We start from the raw sequence: 23,601 nt of genomic DNA on the forward strand, positions 1-23,601 counted from the left end.
GGGGTACTTTAAAATTGCTCTCCCAAAAGAAGAAATAAAAGCAAGAAAGGGGAATGAGAATGTAAAGAGGGAAAAAATAAAATATCAAGTATATACAAAAAGATTTATATATGCATGCATAACTGAGCTTCGCTGAAACATCTGGTGCAAGAAGGGAATGGCCAAGGATGAAGGAAGCCTCCACTGCCTGGGCCACCTCTTAGTGCAGCACTCTACCATTAGCAAGCACAAAAAGGAAGAATCTAGGTTTTCACACAGAAAAGTATCTGGAAATTAGGTGTGGCAGTTGCAAGACAAGTTTCTTTAAAAAGCAGTGATTCCCAGTAGACTGAAGGTCAAAACAGACTTCAAGTTCATTTAAGCAGGACTAAAGTTCCCTGGAGTCTTTTTTCAGCCTGTTTATCAGAATAACAAATACCTTTCATTACAATTCTAAGTCAAAAGAACTGAAGCACCCGCATAGAATGAGCCACATTTCTCTAGGCTGTGCTGGCAGTCTTCCCAGCTACTACAAATTCTAAGCCAAATGTTCATTACCTGCACAAACGTGAGTGCTGCTTTCTGTAGGAGACACTCGGCATAACAGATTTCAGCATGCATTTCCTCTATTAAAAACAAATAAAATTATATTAAAGAAGATCCCATGTCCACAGCAGTTGCTCTGAGATGGTTCGAAAAGAACAGTAGATAAATGAGCCCAAAAGAGACACAAAATCCTAGAATGCTTTGGTGCTTCCATAAAAGCAGAATGACAGCCTCAGTCTCCATCCCTCATCAAGATTTTCCTGGAATGTAGATGTTCGGGCAAGTCATCTTTGGCTCCATTCAAATGTAATTGCAAAGGTCAGTCACTTGGTGTCAGAGATCCAAACTCAGCTTACAAAAGGAAATGAAAATTTAAAAACCATTTTTTCTAAAAAAGTAAATAACTTATTTTTAAAGTTAACAGTAACGTGCAATTTTAACACAGTTATAAAGACTTGAAAAAAAGATTAAATTTATGAATTCTAGTTTCTGAAGCATGAAGGTATGATAATAAAGATTAGGACTAGACACATTATTAATTTGGTGAGAAACCAGCAATTCCCTAGAGTTTTAAGAAAACAGAACTACTCCACGTGCCCAAATCATGACTCCTCCCACAGAGAAAACCTGATGTGGAAAGAGTTAGCAGTATCACTTTTATGCTATATTGATCATTTAGATACCTAGTACGAGAACAAAGCACTCACAAAAGGGGCCAGGAAACACCATGTATATCCTAGGCACATGTGGAGGGATCCAAAACACATAATCAACCTTCTTAATCCACTGTTCTCACAGAAACTGGGGGAAAATCACTGCATTTTTGCATAAACAAAAACAGTGGATTCCTGCTTTGTCCCGTAGGATGCAAATTGGTGTGTTACAAGTAAATGAGCCAGGATTGGAGGATAGGCTCTGTCACATAAAGCTGTAGGACCTTAAGCTTCCCTACCTCTGTCTGCCAGTTTCCTCATTTGTAAAGCTAATAATGTATTCACTTCACAGATGAAGAATTAAAAGAAGTACTGCATGAAGAGCTTACAATAAAGAATACGCCCTCGATAAATGTTAGCACCTTTCACTCTTGACCCATGTCATGCTTTTTGGAAAAGTTCCGAAAGCAGAATGTTTAAACGTAAAGTACTTGATGGAAAAATATGGCATTTCCATGTTACTGGGAATGCTGTTGAATCAAACTGGGTAAGAACCAGGGCTTGCTTTCTTTCGTTTATACACAAAGACACCTCCCTCTTCCCACAAAGACACACACCCTACTGTTCCCAATAATTGGTTCAACTTCCTGCCATGCTCATATTCTAAATGTTTTACAAATAAGCAACCATGCAGCTAAGATCTCCAAAAGCATGCGCATACAGATGGACCTCATCTGTGTCAGGCAAAGCCTGAAGGATTACGGCCCGTACATTCTGACAGCACCAACGTCTGGGATCTTAAGTTCTTAGAGACGCCTCACCTCGAAGTGTGCCTTTTTATTTTCTCAGTGTGTTCAGTGGGATACAATCCAGTGACCTTTATCGTTTTTACAGTCACTTGAATATACTCTTCCTAGGTAAACTGATGATGACTATGTTAGGAATTTGTAACTCTGAAAGTCTGCTCAGTAACAGATTACTGGCTTAGAGCATGTGCAGAGAGGGATGCGGCTGGTGCTGGAAGAGGAAACAGCATAGAGGCAGGAAAGCCCAGCGCTCCTTAGGGAATGCCAGCACCCCAGCTTTGGCTGGAGCATAAGTGTACAGGGAGGCGTGGGCAGTGACACTAGAAAGGTCAGTCCAGGCTAAATTATGGATGACCTTGAATATCAGAGTCTGAGCGTGATTCAGGAGGCAATGGTGAGTCCTTGCAGGGATCTAAGCAGAAGGACAAATCTTAAGGGCAGCCTAAAGGACCAAACAAGAAGAAAGAGATAAAAGGCAAGAAAGTTTGAACTCTGAATCCAATATAGAAGTGGTCTTCATCTTAAATCTCTTCCCTGTCATACCCTAAGCACTGCATTTCAATATGTTTTTAAAGGCAATCCAAAACCCATTCAGGGCAACATGCCAGGCATGTTAAACTCATGAAAAGTTTAGTTAAATATACTCACTCCTGCAGACAACCAGCCACTCAAGGATGCAAATGGATATTACCAAAAGTAAAAACAAATCACATACTAAAGCTACAATGTTTTGACATGCTCCCTTGAACACAAAGTCTGTTTGGTTTGCAGTGACAGCCAAGCTCACTAGGAAAAAAGATGCATCTTAATTTATAAAAGTCTTATTTCTTCACTCTGGGTAATTTCTATTGGGCAGTTCTTACTTCTCCAAATTAGCCATTAAGCATTTATGAGTAGATACCTATCAGAATATATCTTAATTATAAATTCTTTTGTCCACTGAAGAAAACGTCATGATGCACTGAAATGTTAGCTACACACAGCCTTTACATAAAAAAGTCTAAATAAAATCCTTATCTCAGAATAAGCTAGAGTCACAAGCTAATTTATGTTTTAAGAATTAGTAAATAGTCATTTCTACCTTATTCCAGATTTTCCAAAACGCCATCCTCCAAAGATATTATAAAAAATAAGAACACAATATAATTTATTTTCAAGATATCTAACAATGGAATAATTTGACATTTCCCTCATCCATATATGACATATCTTGTGCCCTTTTCTAAGGTAGGTACAGCTTTTCTAAGGTGGCTTAGGGAAAGACAGACTGGATTTGAATTCTGTTCTGCTAGGTGCCAGAAGTTTAATCTCCCTGAATATCTGCTCCTAGTCTATGAAGACGTGGCTACACAGAGAGATTGGATAATGTTAAGGAAAGCACCAAAGACTGCCTGACACAGTACTTTTAAGAAATGGGGAATTATCTTATTATTTTATAAATTATTATCATTATTCATTTACCAAAAACACCATGTCATTCTTTCCAAAACTAAAGTAAAAAATTTCAAAAGCCAGTGATCATACCACAAAGAAAAGTAGAGAGGAGAGGAGAAGAATGGGTCAAGGCAGAGAAGCCATAGAAGGAAACAGGAGAATAAAAGGAAAGAGTTAAATTTCTTTAGGGTCCATGTAGTTTCCCATTGACCCACTTTAGTGGACTTTATGCCTTCTGGAGCCAATTTGCATAAATGGGTTAAAGATGGAAAATATGAAGGCATACTCTATCAGAAATCAAAGCAATAAACATGTATGGGTTCCTGGAGATGAGTTTCTGGAGGAAAAGAAGATGGGCTTCAGCTGCCTGGAGTGACTGATGAAATGCCATTCTGGTCTACAAGGCTTTGGCCAACAAGATACCCTTTTGAATCACATCCCAAAGATGTGATCAAGCCTCACAATCCATTCCTGTAATCAACACCCTAGCCTCATTTCACACAAATGCCCCATAATCTCCAATGCTGTAAAAGTTAACAAAATGAACAAAACTTCCTAACACTGATAGGTCTGACATACACTTGACTACTGGGGATGACTCCGACAGCAGTAACGGAAACTTCTACTTTAACCAGCCACAACTACTTTTAGTATTTTGTGTTGCCTCTTCCAGAGGTAATAACAACACAGACAACATAGACACAAATTCTCCTGGGACTGCAGAAGCTTTATTCTACAATGGCCACAGTAAAGGACATATTTTCTCTTCAAAAGGATTATCTGGATGCTCCTTTCTTACATATAAACCATTCTGACTAGAGTAGAACCCAACAAAACAGATAATAAAATCTGGCAAAATCTCAGTAGGAACATGAAACAACTGAAAAAAGAAGTCATTTCCTCTCTTTCATCTGGTCAAGATGATGCTGTTCCTGAATTCTTGAATATTCCTAAATGCCCATAAACCAAATATCTTGCATACTGTGAAACATTACTTTCACCTTGGAAAATAAAGTTTTTAATATAACGTAGAAAACAGAAACTCTCATACATGGATGGTAAGAAAATAAACTAACAATTCTTTGAAGAAAAAAAATTGATAGTAGCTATAGATATTTAATTTTCAAACCCTCAGATCCAGTAATTCCACTTTTAGGAATCAACTCTTTGAACTTGTTTAAAAAATGCATAAAGATACACACACAAAGATTTTAGGATGGCATTATTTGAAATAGTGAAAAAATAAAAACAATGTAACTATGCTGCAATAGAGAAAAAAATAAGTAAATCATGGTACATCCCATTCTATGGAATACTACATAGCTATTAAGCAGAATAAAGTACATTTTTCTATACTGACCTGGGAAAACATCAATGTCAAAAATCGTGCATAGTATGAGTCTAGGCTTGCAAAAAGCAAACAATGTATAAACAGCAAAAAGCCTATGTGCACCAATCCAAGATCCACAGAGAAAAGGTGGCATTGGAGTGGAGTGGGAAAAGTGGACATAGTGGCTGATATGGGTATGGGGAATGGCAGGAAGAGATGAGATGTGGAGGCGCCTTTGGGACTTAGAGTTGCCCTGGATGGTGCTGCAGGGGCAATCACCGGACATTGTAAATCCTCCCAGGGCCCACTGGATGGAATGTGGGAGAGTATGGGCCATGATGTGGACCACTGACCATGAGGTGCAGAGATGCCCAGAGATGTACTTACCAAATGCAATGGATGTATCATGATGATGGGAGTGAGTGTTGCTGGGGGGGGGGGGGGGAGAGGTGGGGTGGGGGTGGTAGGGTTGAATGGGACCTCATATTGTTTTTTTAATGTAATATTTTTATAAAATCAATTAAAAATAATAATAAAATAAATAAATAAATAAAAAGAAAAAAAAAAGCCTCTGTGCATCTTATGTATTCAGTTGTATTTGAACACAGAATAGTCTGCAAGGCTTCAAAACCAACAACTAACAATGATTACTTCTGGAGAATGAGTGTGATAGGGAAGAAAAAAAGACATTCCATTTGCTTTATACACTTATACAGGATTTTATGAGCACTATCACTTTGTAATTTTTACAAGAAAGGAAAACATTAACTTTTTAAATGACTCTTACCCTCAGTCAGCTGTTCCAATGATCCTCTGGAAAGAAAACTGGAGAAAGATTCTACAACTGTACATTTTTTCCTGTATCTGCATTGAAAAAGTAGAAGGGGAAATGAAAATAAAAAATAAATCAGGCTGAGCTCATTTTCATTTGACATTCATTGCAGCCACAATCACACCAAACACCAAGCCAGGACTCCCAACCCTAAATTCCGCAGGACAGAGACTACCCTGCACTGAGCTGGTCCCCTGTGGCATTCAATCCATGTTTATTGAACAAATGTATGGTCAAACCCACACAAACCTGCAAAGCACCTTTCCCTATCTGTATGACTAAAATCAATGTTTCTGTGGTAAGAGTCCCCACAAGTTAAGAATGGAGTTAAAGTGCAATAGTTGAAAGCTCACTTCATTTGAAGGGCTTCAAATGTAATTTCATGAGAGTAGAATTTCCACCATGTTAAAATTCACCAATGCTACTAATAAAAGCTTTTGCTGAGGTCATCCCATATACACAGAGCAAAGCTTAAAATAAAACTGAAAATCTCATTTTCACCGACCAAAAGTGTTCAAATATGGCTTTATTAAACAAACAAAACAGTCTGTTCTGAATTTGCATTTCCCACCAAAAAAAAAAAAAAGGAGTGTTCCTCCCTTATTTGGGTTGGCAGGCAGTACCTAAACTGGGTCACCACAGGAAACCCTTGAGAGATGATTGCTGCTAACCCCTCTGAGAGCCAAAATCTCCCCCTCAGACTGAATCTGCAGCTCATACCTCAACTTATTAAAAATGAAAAGCTAAAAATATATCTGCCAAGTGTCTGCCCAAACAGGAATCATACTAAGATTCCACATGGAAATTTTTTTTACCCCCATTACACCAAACTACATGGGGCCAAGAAGTTTTAAAGTGGAAGTCCTTTTCTGTAATTGTGGCCAAGTCCAAATACAGAGCATTCAGCTGGGCAAATAGCATTAATTTTGTGATTCAGTTGTAAAGGTCTGTAGTCATATCTCATACTTTTGGCAGGTTTGTAAAGCGTCCTTCATGGCAGAAATGCCATTTTGGATATCCTGTTGCTCAAAGGTCATGACAGCCTGTAGCACCACAATAGTGCTGTAGCCCAAGGCATGGTACATGCTCTCTTTAGACCTGGAGAAAACACAGGGAATTAGTACATTTCAACTCAACTGAAAAGGCATGACAGGTTTTTACTGATACTAATCACAAAAAATCCTAATAAATACATATTGTGACTTTCACAGTAATAACATTTACTACTTCAACATAATCACTGAAATGGCATGAACTATGAAAGACATGCTGTAAAAAACGCAAGGATCAAGGATTTTCCCACTTTACATCCACTCGGGCCCATCAAATCATTCCAAAGCAGCAAGCAATATGCTTTTCCCTTTTTCAGCACAAGGGGGCACCCTACGGATTAATTTTCTAGAAAAGGTTTCAAAGCAAACCAATTTTTCCTAGATGATTACCTTCTCTCAGTGAACAAAGGGCCATTTACTGTCTTCAGCTTTGAAATACGTGTTAAAAGAAAGGCCACTGAAAATGTTTTTTGTGACAGAGAGATTCTGACAGGTTTTGTTCATTTAAAATTGTTACCTCTCTCCTGTCAAAGGCCAAGAGGAAGGAAGAATTTTGCAGTAAATCAGGCCTGCCACAGAGGGCCCTAACAAAAAGCACATCTTAGCTCCTATATCTAATTTTTAAACACTATGAATTCATTATCTGTACTTCCTGAATAAAAGTACTGATAATTTAAATTATCAAGTTATCAGTGGGAATTGCTTCATTCTTGACATTAATTAATCCTAATGTATTATAGACATCCCAGATTCTTAGGTTGTGAAAATTTCACCATCTCTTGTATCAAAACCTACATTATATTAATGATTTATGAGTTTTTTAAAACTCAGTATATGGTTGTTTCAATTCAAATATTAATGTATAAAAGCCATCGCTATGCAAAACAAATCAAAGCTACATTATTCTTTCTGTTCATTTCTTTGGTAATACATGTAGTTTATCCTGAACAGTGAAGGCACTGCCTGCTCAAGAACCATAAAGAATAAGAGCAGCCCAAAGTTTACCATTAATTATGGTTTCAAACCTCATATTTTTGAATTAAAGCTCTTCCAAGATAGAAAAAGTATTCAAGTGAGGGGAAAAAAGCATATTTTTAACAGGAAAAAGGTGCATAAAGATCAGAGAATATAAAACTTGACTAAATACAATACTAAATCATATATTTTCTTTCCAAATTATGACCAGCTGCATGTCAGTGGCAGAGAAAAAAAGACTTGTTTTAGTGAAAAACAGAAACAAAACAAAAGGAAAAAAGCAGGTAGGCAGAGGAGACAGACAAAGAGACAGAGAGACACAGGTAGACAGAGACATGTGTAAGGGACTGAAAAAGGACAGAGGTAAAAAGATGGAGACAGGTAGGAGAGAAAGAAGGTGTGAGGCAGAGGGATTCTGAGACAAATGTCAGAGACAATACTGGACTTAGACTACGAACTCCATCTATTTTATCACTTGTTTTGAACTTCTGAAATGCTAATTGACTTATCTTGGTCACTGCTTTTCTAAAGTCACTAGGTAAATTAATCTTCAAGATTCAAAACGAGTGACCAAAGTCACAACACAAAGTAAAGAATGGGATTCCTACTTGTCTACCCAAATGACCCTCTAGAAAATTATTACACGAGATCTAAATTTCACCCAAGCAAGTGGCTGAGTTTGAAGCTCTATCACATTATAGAGCTGGCAACCATGGTCAAAGTAAGGCCCAGGAAACATGCTGAGGACAGGCTTTGTTGCCACATGTGAAAAATTAACAGGTGCTACAAGCTGAGAGTAAAATTAAATTGCTTAACTTGTTTATCACATAAATAAAAGAGCCCAATAATATCCCTATCTTAAATTTATCAGCATTTGAGATTAGTATGGTCTAGTTCTTCCCCTCCCCATTTCAAAGGAAATGATGTGTTTTCAACTATATTTAAAAGGAACAATCACAAAAATATTTCACAGAAAAAAAAAATTGAAGCCCTATAAAACTACTTAAAATGACAATATCTCAACAAGGAAGAATGGAAATTAAAATATGAAAAAAGATCAGAAATTTTTGACTGATTAAGTCCGAAAAATCAGACTGCTTAACTGGATATGAAACTGACCAATAATAAAAGGCCTCAAACAAATAAACTCACAAAATACTCAAGTGGAAATGTTAACAAGTTAACTTCCAAACATAACAGACAGAATCTGCAGAAAACATCTGAAATTACATATTTTATCAAAAAGAAAGTAATTACCATGGACGAAGCAATTCTAAGGCGTCTGAAAATTTGTTACTTAAAAATAAGTTCAATGCCACTTCACATTCTTCTAGGCCAGTCTTGAGACCCACCTTGGCTGTTGATGACCTAAAAATCAAGGAACACAATATACAGCATTTCTATAGCTTTTACTATCAGCAAGTTGTAGCAGGAAGTATGTGTATAGACTCTGGAACCAGAAGGACAGGCTAAAATTCTAACTCTGGCATTTATTAGCTGTCATTAACCTCTCTGAGACTCACTTTTCTTATCTGTAAAATGGGAACACCACCCAAACTTTAAGGAGCTCTTGTGAGAATGGAATAAGTTGACAAAAAATGCATATAGAAGGCATTACATAGGTGACAGTGACAGTTCCCTCCCCCACTGCTCCAAAGAAACATGTGCAAACTACCTTTGTTCATGGAAGGAAGATTGGGGGTGGGGGAGGAGACTGAGTATTTTGTTTTGGTTTGTTTATGAAGGGAAAAATCTGTGCTTCTGTGGAAAACTATGCATTATCTAGACTCTAGAGGAGACCCTTTTAGATTATTTGATTCTGATTCTAAGAGAGCTATCTTACCATTCTGTAATTATAGATATGCAAAATAATTGTTATCTATAGACATCTAAATTCTGTGCAGTCCAGAGGTGAGTGGCTCAATTGATTTCCCTACCCACCTGTGGAAGATCCTAGGATCCTAGTTTTGCTTCCATTTGCACATTGATTTCAACATTCCTTTATTCCATATAAACTTATGCTGTTTTGACTTCTCCTTTAAACCTGTTATAAAATCTACCTATTACCCTTGCTTGTTTTTTTTTAAATCTTGAACCCACCTTCACTTTTTTTTTTTTGTAGTTTTATTTGACCTTCACTTTTATAACTGTAAGAAAGTCATTATTCCACCCTTTTTTTTCCAAAACTGTCTATAGCAATCATTTATGATGGATAGAAAATTTGCTCTTTAAAATTAGAATCATCTCTAAAATGTTAATGTTGTGTAATAACTTTTAACAGGAAAATATTTCAATAAGTGAGCAGTAGGATGATTTGACAAAAGTACTGAGAATGTACTACAATTTAAAGAAATAATCTTGAAAAGTACTTAAAGTTGAATTTTCAACCTCTCCACACTCATTCTTTAATATATGAAAGCCAAGTTCCTACTACAGTTACTAGTGTACCAGAAATGGATTCTGAAGGCACTCCAGAAGCCTCAGCAAGAAACCAACCTCTTTCCCCAGATCTTCTCCTGGTAGGCTCCTCTGTGTTTTTCAGATCTCAGTTCAAACAGCAGTAACTCAGAGAGATCTTCCTTGGCCCCAACCCACTCCAATCCCATTTCAATGTTTTGTTTTCTCCATACTACTTATTATGATCTAAAAGTTTCTTGTACATTCATTTGCAGACACATTTGTCTACCTTGTCTGTAGAATCTAAGGACAGGGAGGTTGTCTTGGTCTTGGCTATAGTCACCTTTGTCTTCAGCAGTAAGTAGAACATGCTCAGTTAATATTGTTGAGTGGGTTTATGGACAGATAAAAGGGTGGGCAAGTGAAAAGTAAGTTAGAGATGCTCTGGGTAAAAAGAAAATTCCTCACACCTGGGTCCAAAGGCACCTTTCCTCCATAGTGATGGAGAAATGAGACAACATCTGAGTGGAGAGGTAGCTGGAAAGTTTTGCTCTTGAGTTTTTCATGAATGAAGAAGACAAAAATGCGGGGAGTTCACAAACCTCTCACAGGAAGATCATAAGAACATTGCTTGATACCTCTCGTATCAGTCCATCAGTTTCACTGCCTAAGTATCTCTTGAATTTATCCTATTTCATCTCCAGCTCAGAAATTTCCACTCTTAATTTTCCAGTTTTCATCTCACCTCTTCTGATAATCTTTACTTCTACTTGATCTAAGGTTATGACTCATCCTTTATTAACAGGAAATGAGTTGAGAACAGATATTGTTCTGGACAAATAACCACTTCTGCATCTCAGCTAGCCACACTGTCACTTGGGAAGATGATTTCTAAATGCCCTCAAGCTTACAGGATAAACAAAAGTGGGAATTCAGCATCTCAAAACAAAATAAATTCAGCCCTTCTAAATGGTTTACTAAGCTGTTCACACGGAATTACTCCCTCACTCACCAACACTTGTGCTATGTTGTTCTGTAGGGAAATTAACATTAATCTCAGGACCAGGACTTCTCTCAAATACCTCTAAGAGTCAAACTGCTTCTTTACATTTCTACTGCCATCACATAATTGAGACTCTAATCATTCAAGTCTTAATTCTGAAACAGTCTCCAAGAACGCCTTTGTGGCAATCCTCCTTTATTCAATGGTTCAAACCTTAGTGTGCATACGAGTCATCTGGAGGGCTTGTAACAACACACAGTGGTGGGCCTAGGCACAGAGTTTGATTCAGTAAATCTGGTGTGGGACAGAAAAACGTCCCTTACTAACAAGTTCCCAGAAGATGCTAACTTTTAATTCCTAGGCTACTTAAGCAAATGCCATGAAATGGGTCAGGTTAAAGAACAGGAATTTATTGGCTCGTGGTTTTGAAGGCAGGAAAATTTCCAAACCAAGGCATCATCATGGCGATACCTTCTCCTCTAAGACTGTGGTATTCTGGGGCTGGTTGCCAGTGATCCTTGGTTCCTGAGCCACATGGCAAGGCACACAACAGTGTCTCCTGGTCTCTTCCTTCTCTTCTGGGTTCCAGTTCAGCTTCTTGCTTCTGATGGCTTTCTCTGTGAGTGTGTGCTAAATTTCATTCTGCTTATAAGTACTCCAGTAGAAGAATTAAGACCAATCCTGATTGAGGTGAGTCATACTGTAACTTAATTAGCCTCATCAAAAGGTCCTACTTATAATGGGTTCACATGCACAGGAATCAATTAAATTTAAGAACATGTTTTTCTGGGGCACACACAGCTTTTCAAACCAGCACATTAATGACATTTTATTTTTTTCTCATTGGATTTTTCTAAAAATTATTTTTCTCAGATAAGTTGTAAACTTACAAAAAAATCATGCATAATGTGCAGAATTCTCACACATCACTCCTCCACCAACACCTTACATTGTTGCGGAACATTTGTTACAGATGATGAAAGAACATGATGAGATTATTACTGCTAACTATGGTCCATAGTGTACACTTGGTATATTTTTTCCATACACCCCCTATTATTAACACAATGCATTAGTATTGTACATTTGTTATAGTTAATGAGAGAACACTCATATTTGTACTGTTGGTCACAGTCCATCTTCTCATTAGATTTTGTAAATTATTTTTTGTTAGAGAAGTTGTAGGTTTAAAGAAGTATCATGCATAAAATAACATAAAACACAGAGTTCCCATTTACTACCCTATTATTAACACCTTCCATTACTTTGGTACATTCGTTATAATTCATGAAAGAACATTTTTATAATTGTACTATTAACTATGGTCTATCATTTACAATAGAGTTTACTGTGTTATACAGTACTATGTATTTTAAATTTGAATTCAGTAATATACATGTGACCAAAAATTTCCCCTTTTAACCACATTCATGTATATAATACATTCACAATGTGCTACCATCACCATCATCCATCACCAAAACATTACAATCAAGCCAAACAGAAAATCTGTAAAATTTGGGTATTAACTACCCATTACCTACCCACAGCACAACCCCTGACATGTTCTTTAACTGTAGATTATTGATTATTCTAATTATTTCATATCAGTGAGATCATAAAATAATTATCCTTTTGTGTCTGGCTTATTTTACTAAATGTGATGTATTTTAGGTTCATCCATGTTGTCACATGAATCAAAGCTTCTTTTTTTTTTAATGCTGAATAATATTCTATTATATGTATATACTACATTTTGTTTATCCTTTCTTCAGTAGATGGACACTTGGGTTGCTTCCACCTTTTGGCAATTGTGAGTAATGCTGCTATGAACACAGTTGTGCAAATATCTGTTCAAGTCCCTGCTTTCAATTCTTTTGGGTATATACCTAATAGTGGGATTGCCAGGCCATATGGTAATTCTATACGTAGCTTTCTGATAAACTACCAAACTGTTTTCCATAGAAGCTGTGTCACTTTACACTGCCACGAGCAATGAATGAGTGCTCTATTTCTCCAGGTTTTCTCCAACGCTACTAATTTTCTACTTTTTAAAAACAGAAGTCATTCTAGTGGGTGTGAAATGGTATCTCATGGTTTTGACTTGCATTTCCCTAACAGCTAATGACACTAAACATCTTTACATTGCCCTTTTTAGTCATTTGTATATCCTGTTAGAGAACTGCCTACTCATGTCTTTGCCCATTTTTAAAATGGATCATTAGTTTTAGTTTTTTTATTGAGTTGTAGGATTTCTTTACATATTCTAGAGATCAAACCCTTAACAGATTTGGGGTATCCAAATATTTTCTCCCTTAAAGTAAGCTATATTTTCACTTTGATGATAAGGTCCTTTAACATGCAAAAGTTTTTAATTTTGATGAGATTCCATTAATCTACTTTTTCTTTTGTTGCTTGTGCTTTTGGGTATAAAGTCTAAGAAACCACTGCCTAACATGAAATCCTAAAGCTGCTTCCCTACATTTTCCTCTAGGGGGTATATAGTTCTGCTTCTCATATTAAGATCTCTGATCCATTTTGAGTTGATTTTATAATATGTTGTGAGATAGGGGTCTTCTTTTATTCTTTTGCATATGTATATCCAGTTCTCCCAGCACCATTTGTTGAAGAGACTATTCTTTCCCAATTGAGTAGACCTCACAGTCTTGTCTAAAATCAATTGGCCATAGATGTGAATGCCTATTTCTTAATTCTTAATGTCATTCAGTTGTTCCATAAAACTACTCTTGTACCAGACCCATTTGGTTTTAACAGCTGTGGCTCTGTAATAAGTTTTAAGACAAGGAAGTATGAGTCCTCCAACATTGTTTTTCTTTTTCAGGGTTTTAGCTATTTAGGCCCTTTACCCTTCCAAACAAATCTGATGATTGGCTTTTCCATTTCTGAAAAAAAAAAAAAGGCTGTTTCAATTTTTATAGGAATTGAGCTGAATCTGTTAATCATTTTGGGTAGAACTGACATTTTAACAACATTTAGTCCTCCAAACCATGAGCATGGAATTTCCTTCCATTTGATTTCTTTTAGCAATGTTTTGTAGTTTTCCATTTCCTTTACATCCTTGGTTAAATTTATTCCTACATATTTGATTCTTGCAGTTGCTCTTGTAATTGGCTCATTTTCTTCATTTCCTCCTCAGACTGCTCATTCCTAGTGTATAGAAACACTACTAAATTTTGTATGTTGATCTTGTATCCCGCCATTTTGCTGAATTGATTAGCACTAGGAGCTTTGCTGTAGACTTTTGGGGACTTTCTGTACAGAACCATGACATCTGCAAATAGTGTAAACTTTACTTCTTCCTCTCCTATTTGGATGGCTTCTCTTTTTTCTTGCCTACTTCTGTAGTGTTCCCTCCTCTTAATATTTTTTTTGGAGAAGACTCAGCAGAACTGGTATTAATTTTTCTTGGAATGGTTGGTAGAATTCACCTGTGAAGCCATCTGGTCCTGGGGTTTTCTTTGTCAAGAGGTTTTCAATGATGAGTCAATCTCTTCTAATTGGTCTGTTGAGATCTTCTATTTCTTCTAGTGTCAGTGTAGGTTGCTTATGTGTTTCTAGGAATTTTTCCGTAACTTCTAGGTTGCCCAATTTCTTGGCATACAGTTGTGTGTAGTATCTTTTTATGATGCTTTTTATTTCTGTGGGCTCAGTAGTAATGTGCTCTCTCTCATTTCTGGTTTTATTTGTGTCTTCTCTCTTGTTTTGTCAGTTTAGTTAAACACTTCTAAATTTTATTGATCTTTCAAACGAACCAGCTTTTTGTTCTGTTAAATTTTTTTTCTCTATTTCATTAACTTCTGCTCTAATCTTTATCTCTTTCCTTCTGCTTACTTTGTGTTTAGTTTGCTGTTCTTTTTCTAGGCCTTCCAGGTATGCAGTAAGGCCTTTGATTTTAGCTCTTTCTTTTTTTTTAATGCTAGCATTTAGGGAGAAAAAATTCCCTCTCAGCACAGTCTTCACTGTACCTCATAAGTTTTGGAATGTTATCATTCTCATTCATCTCAAGATATTTCCTAATCTCTCCTGTAATTGCTTCTTTGACTCACTGACTGTTTAAAAGTGTTTTGTTTAACTTATGTACATACTTCCTAGTTCTCTGCCTGTTATTTATTTTCAGCTTCATTCCATTGCTGTCAGAAGAGGCTTTGTATAAATTTTAGGTTTTTTTAAATTTATTGAGACTAGTTTTGTGACCTAACACGTGCTCTATGCTGCAAAATGATCCCTGTGCACCTGAGAAGAATGATTATCCTGCTCTTTTGGGAGTGCAATGTTCTGTATATGTCTGTTAGGTCTAGTTCATTTATCATATTATTCAAGTTCTCTGTTTCCTTATTGATCTTCTGTCTAGATGTTCTATCTATTGATAAGAGTGGTGTACTGAAATCTCCAGTTACTATTGTAGAGGTGTCTATTTCTCCCTCTAGGTTTGCCAGTGTTTGCCTCATGTATTTTGGGGTACTATGGATAGGTGCATAAATATTTATGATTATTTCTTCTTGATGGATTGATCCTTTCATTAATATATAGTGTTCTTCTTTGTCTCTAGTAATACCTTTTGACTTAAAGTCTGTTTTGTCCAATATTAGAATAATTACTCCAGCTCTCATTTGGTTACTATTTGCATGGATTATATCTTTCCATCCTTTCAACCTATTTGTGTCTTTGAGTCTAAGGTGAATCTCTTATAAACAACATATAGTTGGACAGTGTTTTTTAAATCCAGCCAGCCAATCTCTGTGTTTTGATTGGAGAGTTCAATCCATTAACATTCAGTGTTACTACTGTAAAGGCAGTACTTACTTCACCTATTTTTTCCCTTTGATTTGTGCACTTATCCATTTAGTTACCTTTACTGAAAAGTAGTTCTACTAGGGTTTATCTTGCTTGGAGTAGGTTGCATTTTTTAGACATGCATATTTATGCCTTTCATAAGAGTTGGGAAATTTTTGGTCATTATCTCCTCTAATATTTTGGCCTTTTTCCTTTCTATTCCTCTTGGACATCCAACATGCACATGTTTGTACACTTCATGCCATAACTCATGTCCCTGAGGCACTACTCCATTTTTTTCTATTCTTTTCTCTATCTGTTCTTCTGATTGTATGCTTTCAATTGTCCAGTCTTCTGGTTTGCTGATTCTTTCTATTCAAATCTACTTTGGTTTGCTTGTAGTGTATTTTCAGTCTCCCTTATTGTGCCTTTTATCTCCAAAATTTGTTTCTTTTTAAACTTTCTAATTCTTTTGCTTACACATTGTCTTAATATCCTTTAGCTTTATATCCACCATTAGTTTATTTCTATTCATATTTTCCTTCATCTCCTTGAATTGATTTAGGAAATTTGTTTGAATTTCTTTGAATAGTTGTTCTAAGTTCTGTGTCTCCTCTTAAGTTTTACTTTGTTCCCTTGACTGGACCATATCTTCCTGTTCTTAGTATGGTTTGTACTTTTTTGCTGATGTCTGGGCATGATTATTTTGACCTTTTAACTCTGAAGATCAGTTTCTCTCTCTTGTCTAGGTCTTATTGTTGATTGGCTTTGTGTTAAGGCTCTTCTTTGATGCCTAATCTAACTTATTCTGGACCTTTACAGGAACTCGTGTTTGTTCAGATTTTCCCACCTCTTCTGCATCTGATTCTTGACCTGGTTACGCAGTAGAATTTTTAAGGTTGCCCTCTTATGTGCAACTGTTTCACCTCCAGGAGAAAACTTCCTTTCCTCTTTTCCTTCTCCAGGAATACTGATGTGTTCTGTTTGTTTCTGTGCAGAATTTTCTCCCTAGTTCCCATGATTTATTTAAATTATCCCCCTTTCATTTCACTATCCAGGCCTGGAACCCATCCTGTCTTATAGCAGTTCAGTTCCCTATCCCCACCTTTTGTCCTTTCAGACTTTTCTGCCTCTAGGTTCTTCCCTGTTAGGGTATCCCACCCCAGGGAGCCAGATAGGGTTAAACCAGAAAGGCCCATTTTGTGTTTAGGTGGTCCAGCAAAGAAAGACTGGATTTAGTGTGTATACCTCTTGCCAACAGTTCTGCCACAGTCTCTTTTTTCCCTGGAGGCCCGTATGTATGCAGCACTCCTCAGCTGTTTGTGTTCTGCCCTAGGTCTCTGCAGTCTTTGGTCCCTGTGGGTGGGGTTCTAACTCGCTGCAGTGAGTATGGTCTGCTTTTGTGGCAGGAGGGACCAAGGCCATGCTGCCTCTGTGTGACTCTTAAGCTGAGCAAGACCGAGTGAGGGGAGGAATCTGGACTGCCAGGTCTGCAATGTAAATCTCCGACCTGATTTTGGTGTTTTTCTTTTTCTTTTTCTTTGATTCAGCATTTGTGGAGTCCTTCTCCAGTCACTGTCGTTCTCCAGAGTTTTATGCAAGTGGGAGTTGTCCTTTTATTAGTTGGTTCTGAGGGGAGACTTCTGCAGGGATGTCTTACATTGTCATGTTTATGACATCAACCCCTACTGATGCTTTAATTCAGCCAGGGTACCATTCTAAGACCACTTTTCCTAAGACAGATGTTCTTCACAATGCCCTCCTTAGATCAAGAACCATCATGGCCGCTTTTTGCCTACCATATGAAGTTCAAACTCTTCTATCTGGCTTTAAGACTTCAGAAATCTGGCCCCACCACACCTATCCAGCCAGACCACAGTGATGAGCAAGACCATGTGAAAACAACCAAGTATCTTGCAAGTGGCTTACTAACATAGCATTCCTCTCAAGCCTGATATAATGAAAAGATAAGTGGACTGGGAATTGGAAGTCAGCATTTCCATTCTCTAGCCATGTGACCTTTGGAAAGTCAAGTATCCTCCTGAGTCCACTGCCTCATCTCTGAAATGGATAATGGTTCCTGCCCTCCCATTTCACAATGTGTTCAGAAGAAACAAAGGCAATGGTTGCTATGAACGCGCTTTGTGAACTCTCAAGCCCTCCTCAAATGAACAACCACGAATAATTTTCAGAAAACTTTGGCTGCCATGACTAGCCTATCCCAGAAAGGCTATACATCATTCCTATTTCCTGACCTGTTGGAATCCCAGGTGTCTTTCTTAATATAACTTCAGGAAAGTGAAGACTCTTTCTAATTTAGAAGATATATTAAAGGCAGAATGAGCTTATGACTTATATTTTTAAAAAGAAAAATATAAGCAAAACCAATATATACTTTATAAAGATTTAGGGCTAAACTAGAATTATCACATTCCAATTCCATTTGTTCCTCTACTAATTAATTAGTAAGCCTTCATGCAAAACAAAAAGCTATCTTTAATGTTGTGCCTAACAGCATGGGCTCTGAAACCGGACACTTTCTGTTTACTTTTTATTCATTTTCTCACCCCCCACCTCCCCTCCCCCAGCTATGACCATGACAAGCATCTTTTCCTCTCTGGCTCTTGATTTCCTCATCTGTAAAATGGAGTCAGTAAAAGTACCCATCTCATATACCGTGTTGAGAATTAAAGTGAATTATTACACATATGTGCTTAGAGTACTGCCTGCCACATAGCAGTTCTCAAGAAATGTCAGCTATTGATATCATTATTTTAAGTAACTGAATAGCCTTTAATAATTCATAGCTGTCAAGTACATAACCATTAGATGCATTTATTTTAATAAATTGTTCATTTATTCAATCAATTGTATAATAAGTTAGCAATGATCACAGTGGGGAAAGATTAAAGTATCAATATGGAGGATAGAGGATGAACAAAGATAAATTCAGAGCATCTGAAGAAATTCTTTCCAAAGAGTTTTCCTTATTAAACCTTACTAGTCATTTGGGACATACAGGTTATATTTCCCATAGAAGACTCAACATGTCAGAATTTTATTATTTATAAAGATTTGAAAATGTTGGAGGGAAGAGAGTCCCCTATGGATCAAGGGAGTAGAAGGCAGACAGGAATTCTGTATTCTTTAAGTGCATCAAGAGAAAGATATCCTTTACTCAGGGGCCCAGGATCCCTTTTGTCTCAAGAGTCCCAATCTAAGATTTCCCAGAATGAACTGATTCCACTGAAATTGTGGCCCTGACCAGTTCTCAACCTCCCAATGCCATTTTCAATTATTTACCTGGAAAAGACTTTTGTTCCTACCTCCTGAAAACATTTAATTTATCCTGGCTTATGCTGGGTAGGAAGATAATTGGTGGCTTTTTTCTCTCCTTACCAAATTATTTGACCTCCACTTATGATACTTTTATAGTGAAAAACTGATTTATAAAGGTTTAAAACATAAAAGTAGTGTTTTAAAGTAATATAAAGAAAAAATTTATCTCTACCACTTACCAGCTCAGAAACCTTGAACAGTTCACTTTACCTCTCTAATTTTCAGTTTCCTTATCTGTAAGATAGTAAAGCCTGCTGTGACTACTTTACAGGGTAGTTGAAAACAACCAGGTAATCTCATGGAAATAAAAGAACAAAGCACTTAAACATAATGAGGCAGTACTATAATTCTCTAAGAGTATCCAGCTGCCCAGTCTCACCTGATAAAGACCCACATACTCATACTTTCTGACCTGGCAAAGTTTCCCGGCACTATGCTGGTAAAATGATGACTGACTATTACAATATCTGAATCAAGAGACCTGTTGATTAAAAGGTAAAGAAGAGATTTTTATGATTTGTTTTAAAATGAATAAAAGCCTACAATACCAGTATATGATACTGCTATACTCCAGAGTCCCTCCTTACTTACTCACATCTTACATTTTCGATTTCTTCCTTTACTTGTTTGATCAAATCAATTATTTAAAAGAGTTACGAACATTTTAGAATCATCCAAAAGTGTCTCTAATCTCTAATATGAGTCTATTTTAAATCCACCTTTCTGTAATAAAGTTTTTCAACTAAGGATATGTGAGCATTATAAATATTGATATAGTAGCTACCTAGGAAACTCTCAGATGAGTTAAAGAGTAACAACTCTGAGAGACACCTTTTCCCAAAATTCAGATTTCCATGAATGGGGACTGTGTTCAATAGTCCTGGATTCTCTCCTCTTCATTCCTCCCCTGGGAGAGGAATGAGTTATCTGATTGGTGAGTTGAAAAGAAAAACTGGGCATGAGTGGCCAGCCCTTTTTTTTAATAGGGAAGGAGGTTGAATAATAGTCAATTCCCTTTGCAATGCACTGAGTTAAGGGCAGGCTCTACTCCCACCCCCACCATCCCCACCATCCCCACCATCCACATCATCCCTACCATCCACATCATCCCAAGGAAGTCCTACAATTTAAGGCCTAACTTTCATTCAGGGGAGTATTAAAAACCCCATTCCTCCACGCACCTAAGCCACATCCTCCAAAAAAGTCTTTATGAATAACAAAGCTGAGACTGGGATCACCATAGTGCTGATGTCAACACCAATAGGTCAAAGGGCTCTAAACTTTGCCCCCTAGAAAAGCCAGTTGTTTCAAACAAAGAGCTAAACACATAGGATTTGTACCCACAGGATGGTAGGACAGAGCCCTTTACTAATGTGTATGGGAGTATCTAGGGTTCTTCAAACAAATCCAAGATCCCTTCTGTACTTGAGGTCTTCCCTGCCCTCAAGAGTTCCTGCAGTCTTCACCAACCAATTCCAGAGAGGACCCCCTCTTCCCTGACACCCAGTCAAAATTCTGTCAAAACCTTAATCATTTAGTCATTTGGAAACCTCATCCCACTAAACAGTCCTGAATGGCCAGAACTTCCTACGTACTCTGGGGTTTCCTCAATGCCAATCCTCATTAAGTAACTAAAGCTATCAGTGACTTGTACCCACTCTGAGCTGACAAGCTAGGCTGGGTAAAGGGAGTAGAGAAAACTCTATAAAAGGTTTTCTCTCCTTTCCTCTAATCCTGAGGCCCTAGACCCCATTCTGCTTCCTGATTCTGATGAATCTCTCAAGTTGATCAAAAAGGGAAAAGGTACTTTATCTTAGAGATTTTTAAAGTGGGCAACCTTGTTGTTATTCTTTTTCCCATGGAAAAATACATATTTGAAAACCAAATATGTCTTCTAACTCATCAGAACAGACACAGTGAGAAAAGGAAATGAAGAAAAGTTCTAGGAAAGGTTGGAAAGTCCTTTCTCACTTTTCCAAATGTGACCTTAACACAGCTGCTTCAATACCCAGTGTGCCAAGACATTTAAAGTTACGAACACACGACTTATGGCTCAGACTTTGTCACTGGTACCCTTTAAGAAGAAAAGTCACCAGGAATAAATTCAAACTCGAGAAATATCAGAGCTGCCAGGCAGCTTTGCTAGTCATGAATATCTTGGGACATCAGGATCCTTACATAGGAAGATTCTGCCTGGTTCTTTCAAGGTTGAAGTACAAATCAAAAGAAATTACGGTTGTCAAAACACTTTGTAAAATTAAACAGATGACAGGGATTAAAACCAAGGAGGCAAATGTGTTCGTTAAAATACACTAGCCTGGAAATGCGATTAAGCTCAGGTTGCACTGCCAACACTGCCTGCCTGTGGGGCCCAGTGCATCGCTTTATAGCCAAGGTTTCCCATTTATTTACTGGTGACCAAAACTCCCTCCTTAACTGCCTCCATTACCTCGTCCCAAATGTAAACAGGGAACAAAGGAATACATCAGGTAAAGCACTGTTATTTCCTGTGTAGTCTTAACTTCTTTAGAACTACACCCAAGTACTTCCTGTCCATGACTGAAGCTTCACTCTTCCTTGCAGGTGTTCTTATAGGCTGTTCCACACTATGTTTATAGGTGTTTGCTTTTATACTTGTTTTACCAGACCTGTTGATTAGTTTTTTAAAAAAGAAAAGGGCTATGAGACTTACAAATGCTATCATTATACTTGAAAAAGTCTCTAAATTATTTCCTACATTTTACTTTCATATCTTCCTATCTCTTTTAACTTCATCTTCTCTGAACCCTCCCCCTCAAATTAGAAAGATGCTTAATTCTCACTCATTTTTATGTAAAGCACAACCAACAAAGAAGATAACTTTCCCTAGATCCTGTTTTCTCTCCTAACCGACAACTGTACCCACTCCTTCTCTTGATAGACAAGGGCTTCAAGAAAGATTAGATGCTCCCTCTCCCCACTTCCCCAAGGACCCTTCACCTTCAGCCTCCACAGCCTGATTTCTGTCCCAACTACAAACCTTCCAAACTAAAGGTCTCTTTGATGACCTAATTATAAAATGCAAAAGATACTTTTCAGCATGTAGCTATGCAGACCTCTTTGCAATACTTGGCTCTGTTGACCAGATTCCAGAACCCATCGCACAAATCCCTTGTCTATTCTGCAGGCACCACCTCAATGTCACCTTCCTCTCTCTGACACCTTTCCGTGGCTCTTCTTGAACTCTCATTCCTTTAGCCTTCCCCTTCAATGACTGTGTTACTATTCTCTTCTCATTTTGTATGCTTCCTCTTGAAGATAGCATTTGTGGTTCACGTCCTTAACTAACGACTACTTATATGCTGAAGACTCCCAAGGACAGCTCCAACCCAGACTGCTTTCTAACTCAGCCAGGGAGCACTGGAAACTGTCAGATGAGTGAGAGGGTAACAGCTGTGAGGCAGGGACACCTCTTCCCATTCTTCAGACTTCCATGAGCAGGGATGTATGGAATAGAAAAGCAATGTAGAAAATAAATGCCTTCAGTTACCTAGAAGTTACTTTCATCTCTATGGCAATGTACCCTTTCCTTATTAGTATGAGGCCTGAATGCCAAGACAACCCCAAAATCACAAATATTGCTACAGCATCATATTACAAACATTCATAAATAACTGAAATGTCAAATGCAAAATTCAAAATGCTAAAGTTCTGCTGTATAATTTAAAAAGTTTAATAAAACTGTAAGAAAGATATAAAGCAATTCTCATGGTACTAAAACATAGCTTTAACAGTTGCCTTAATAGCTGATAAAGGAATAACTTACATACTCAAAAAGATTAAAATGGACAAATTAATTCTAGAATTAGCATAGAAAAGAAAACAACTAAGCAATTAAATATGATAAGGTAGAAAAATATGTAATGGAAAGGAAAAATGTCATGATACATTAAGTTTTAAAATGCAGATTATTAAGAATATATTTAATATGATCCCAATTACGCAGAAAAAAAATGTTTCTCTATACAAATGGAAAAAGAAATGAAAGTATACACACCAAAAAAAAACCACAAAAAACAAAAACCCAACTTATTGTGGCAGTAGTACATATTTTATCCTCTGTGCTTTTCTATATTTCCTGAATTTCCTACAATGACCATGTTTTTATGTTTGTTTTCTTTGTTTTTTTTAGGTACCAGAGACTGAACCTGGGACCTTGTATATGGAAAGCTGGCACTCAACCACTGAGGCACATCAGCTTCCCTGAGTTGGTTTTTTTCATTTGTTTTGCTTGTTGTTTGCTTTTGTCTTTCTCAGGAGGCACCGGGAACTGAACCCAAGACCTCCCATGTGGGAGGCGGGCGCTCAACAGCTTGTGCCACATCTGTTCCCTGAACATGTTTCTTAAAGTATATTTTTAAGCCAAGGTTGTAAGCAGAATGTAACAAAGTAAAAAATAATCATAAAATAATAATCAATGAA

General features: G+C 37.2%; 1 protein-coding gene across 4 annotated transcripts in view; it reads right to left on the reverse strand.

The window, feature by feature from the left end:
* The window catches only part of TTC39B (tetratricopeptide repeat domain 39B), a 141,954-nt gene that overhangs the window by 43,706 nt on the left and 74,647 nt on the right, over window positions 1–23,601 (reverse strand). For all 4 annotated transcript variants that reach the window (XR_011649411.1, XM_071216740.1, XM_058301888.2 and 1 more), the window contains 4 exons: window positions 8,865–8,975; window positions 6,547–6,678; window positions 5,536–5,612; window positions 538–605 (listed from right to left, as the gene is read on the reverse strand). Coding sequence is in view for 3 of the 4 variants with exons in the window: in XM_071216740.1 (XP_071072841.1) it covers window positions 538–605; window positions 5,536–5,612; window positions 6,547–6,678; window positions 8,865–8,975 (388 nt within the window). In the remaining variant the exon portion in view is untranslated. The remainder of the gene's footprint in view (window positions 1–537; window positions 606–5,535; window positions 5,613–6,546; window positions 6,679–8,864; window positions 8,976–23,601) is intronic.

The sequence above is a fragment of the Dasypus novemcinctus genome, chromosome 8, assembly GCF_030445035.2.
Source record: "Dasypus novemcinctus isolate mDasNov1 chromosome 8, mDasNov1.1.hap2, whole genome shotgun sequence".
Lineage (NCBI taxonomy): Eukaryota > Metazoa > Chordata > Mammalia > Cingulata > Dasypodidae > Dasypus > Dasypus novemcinctus.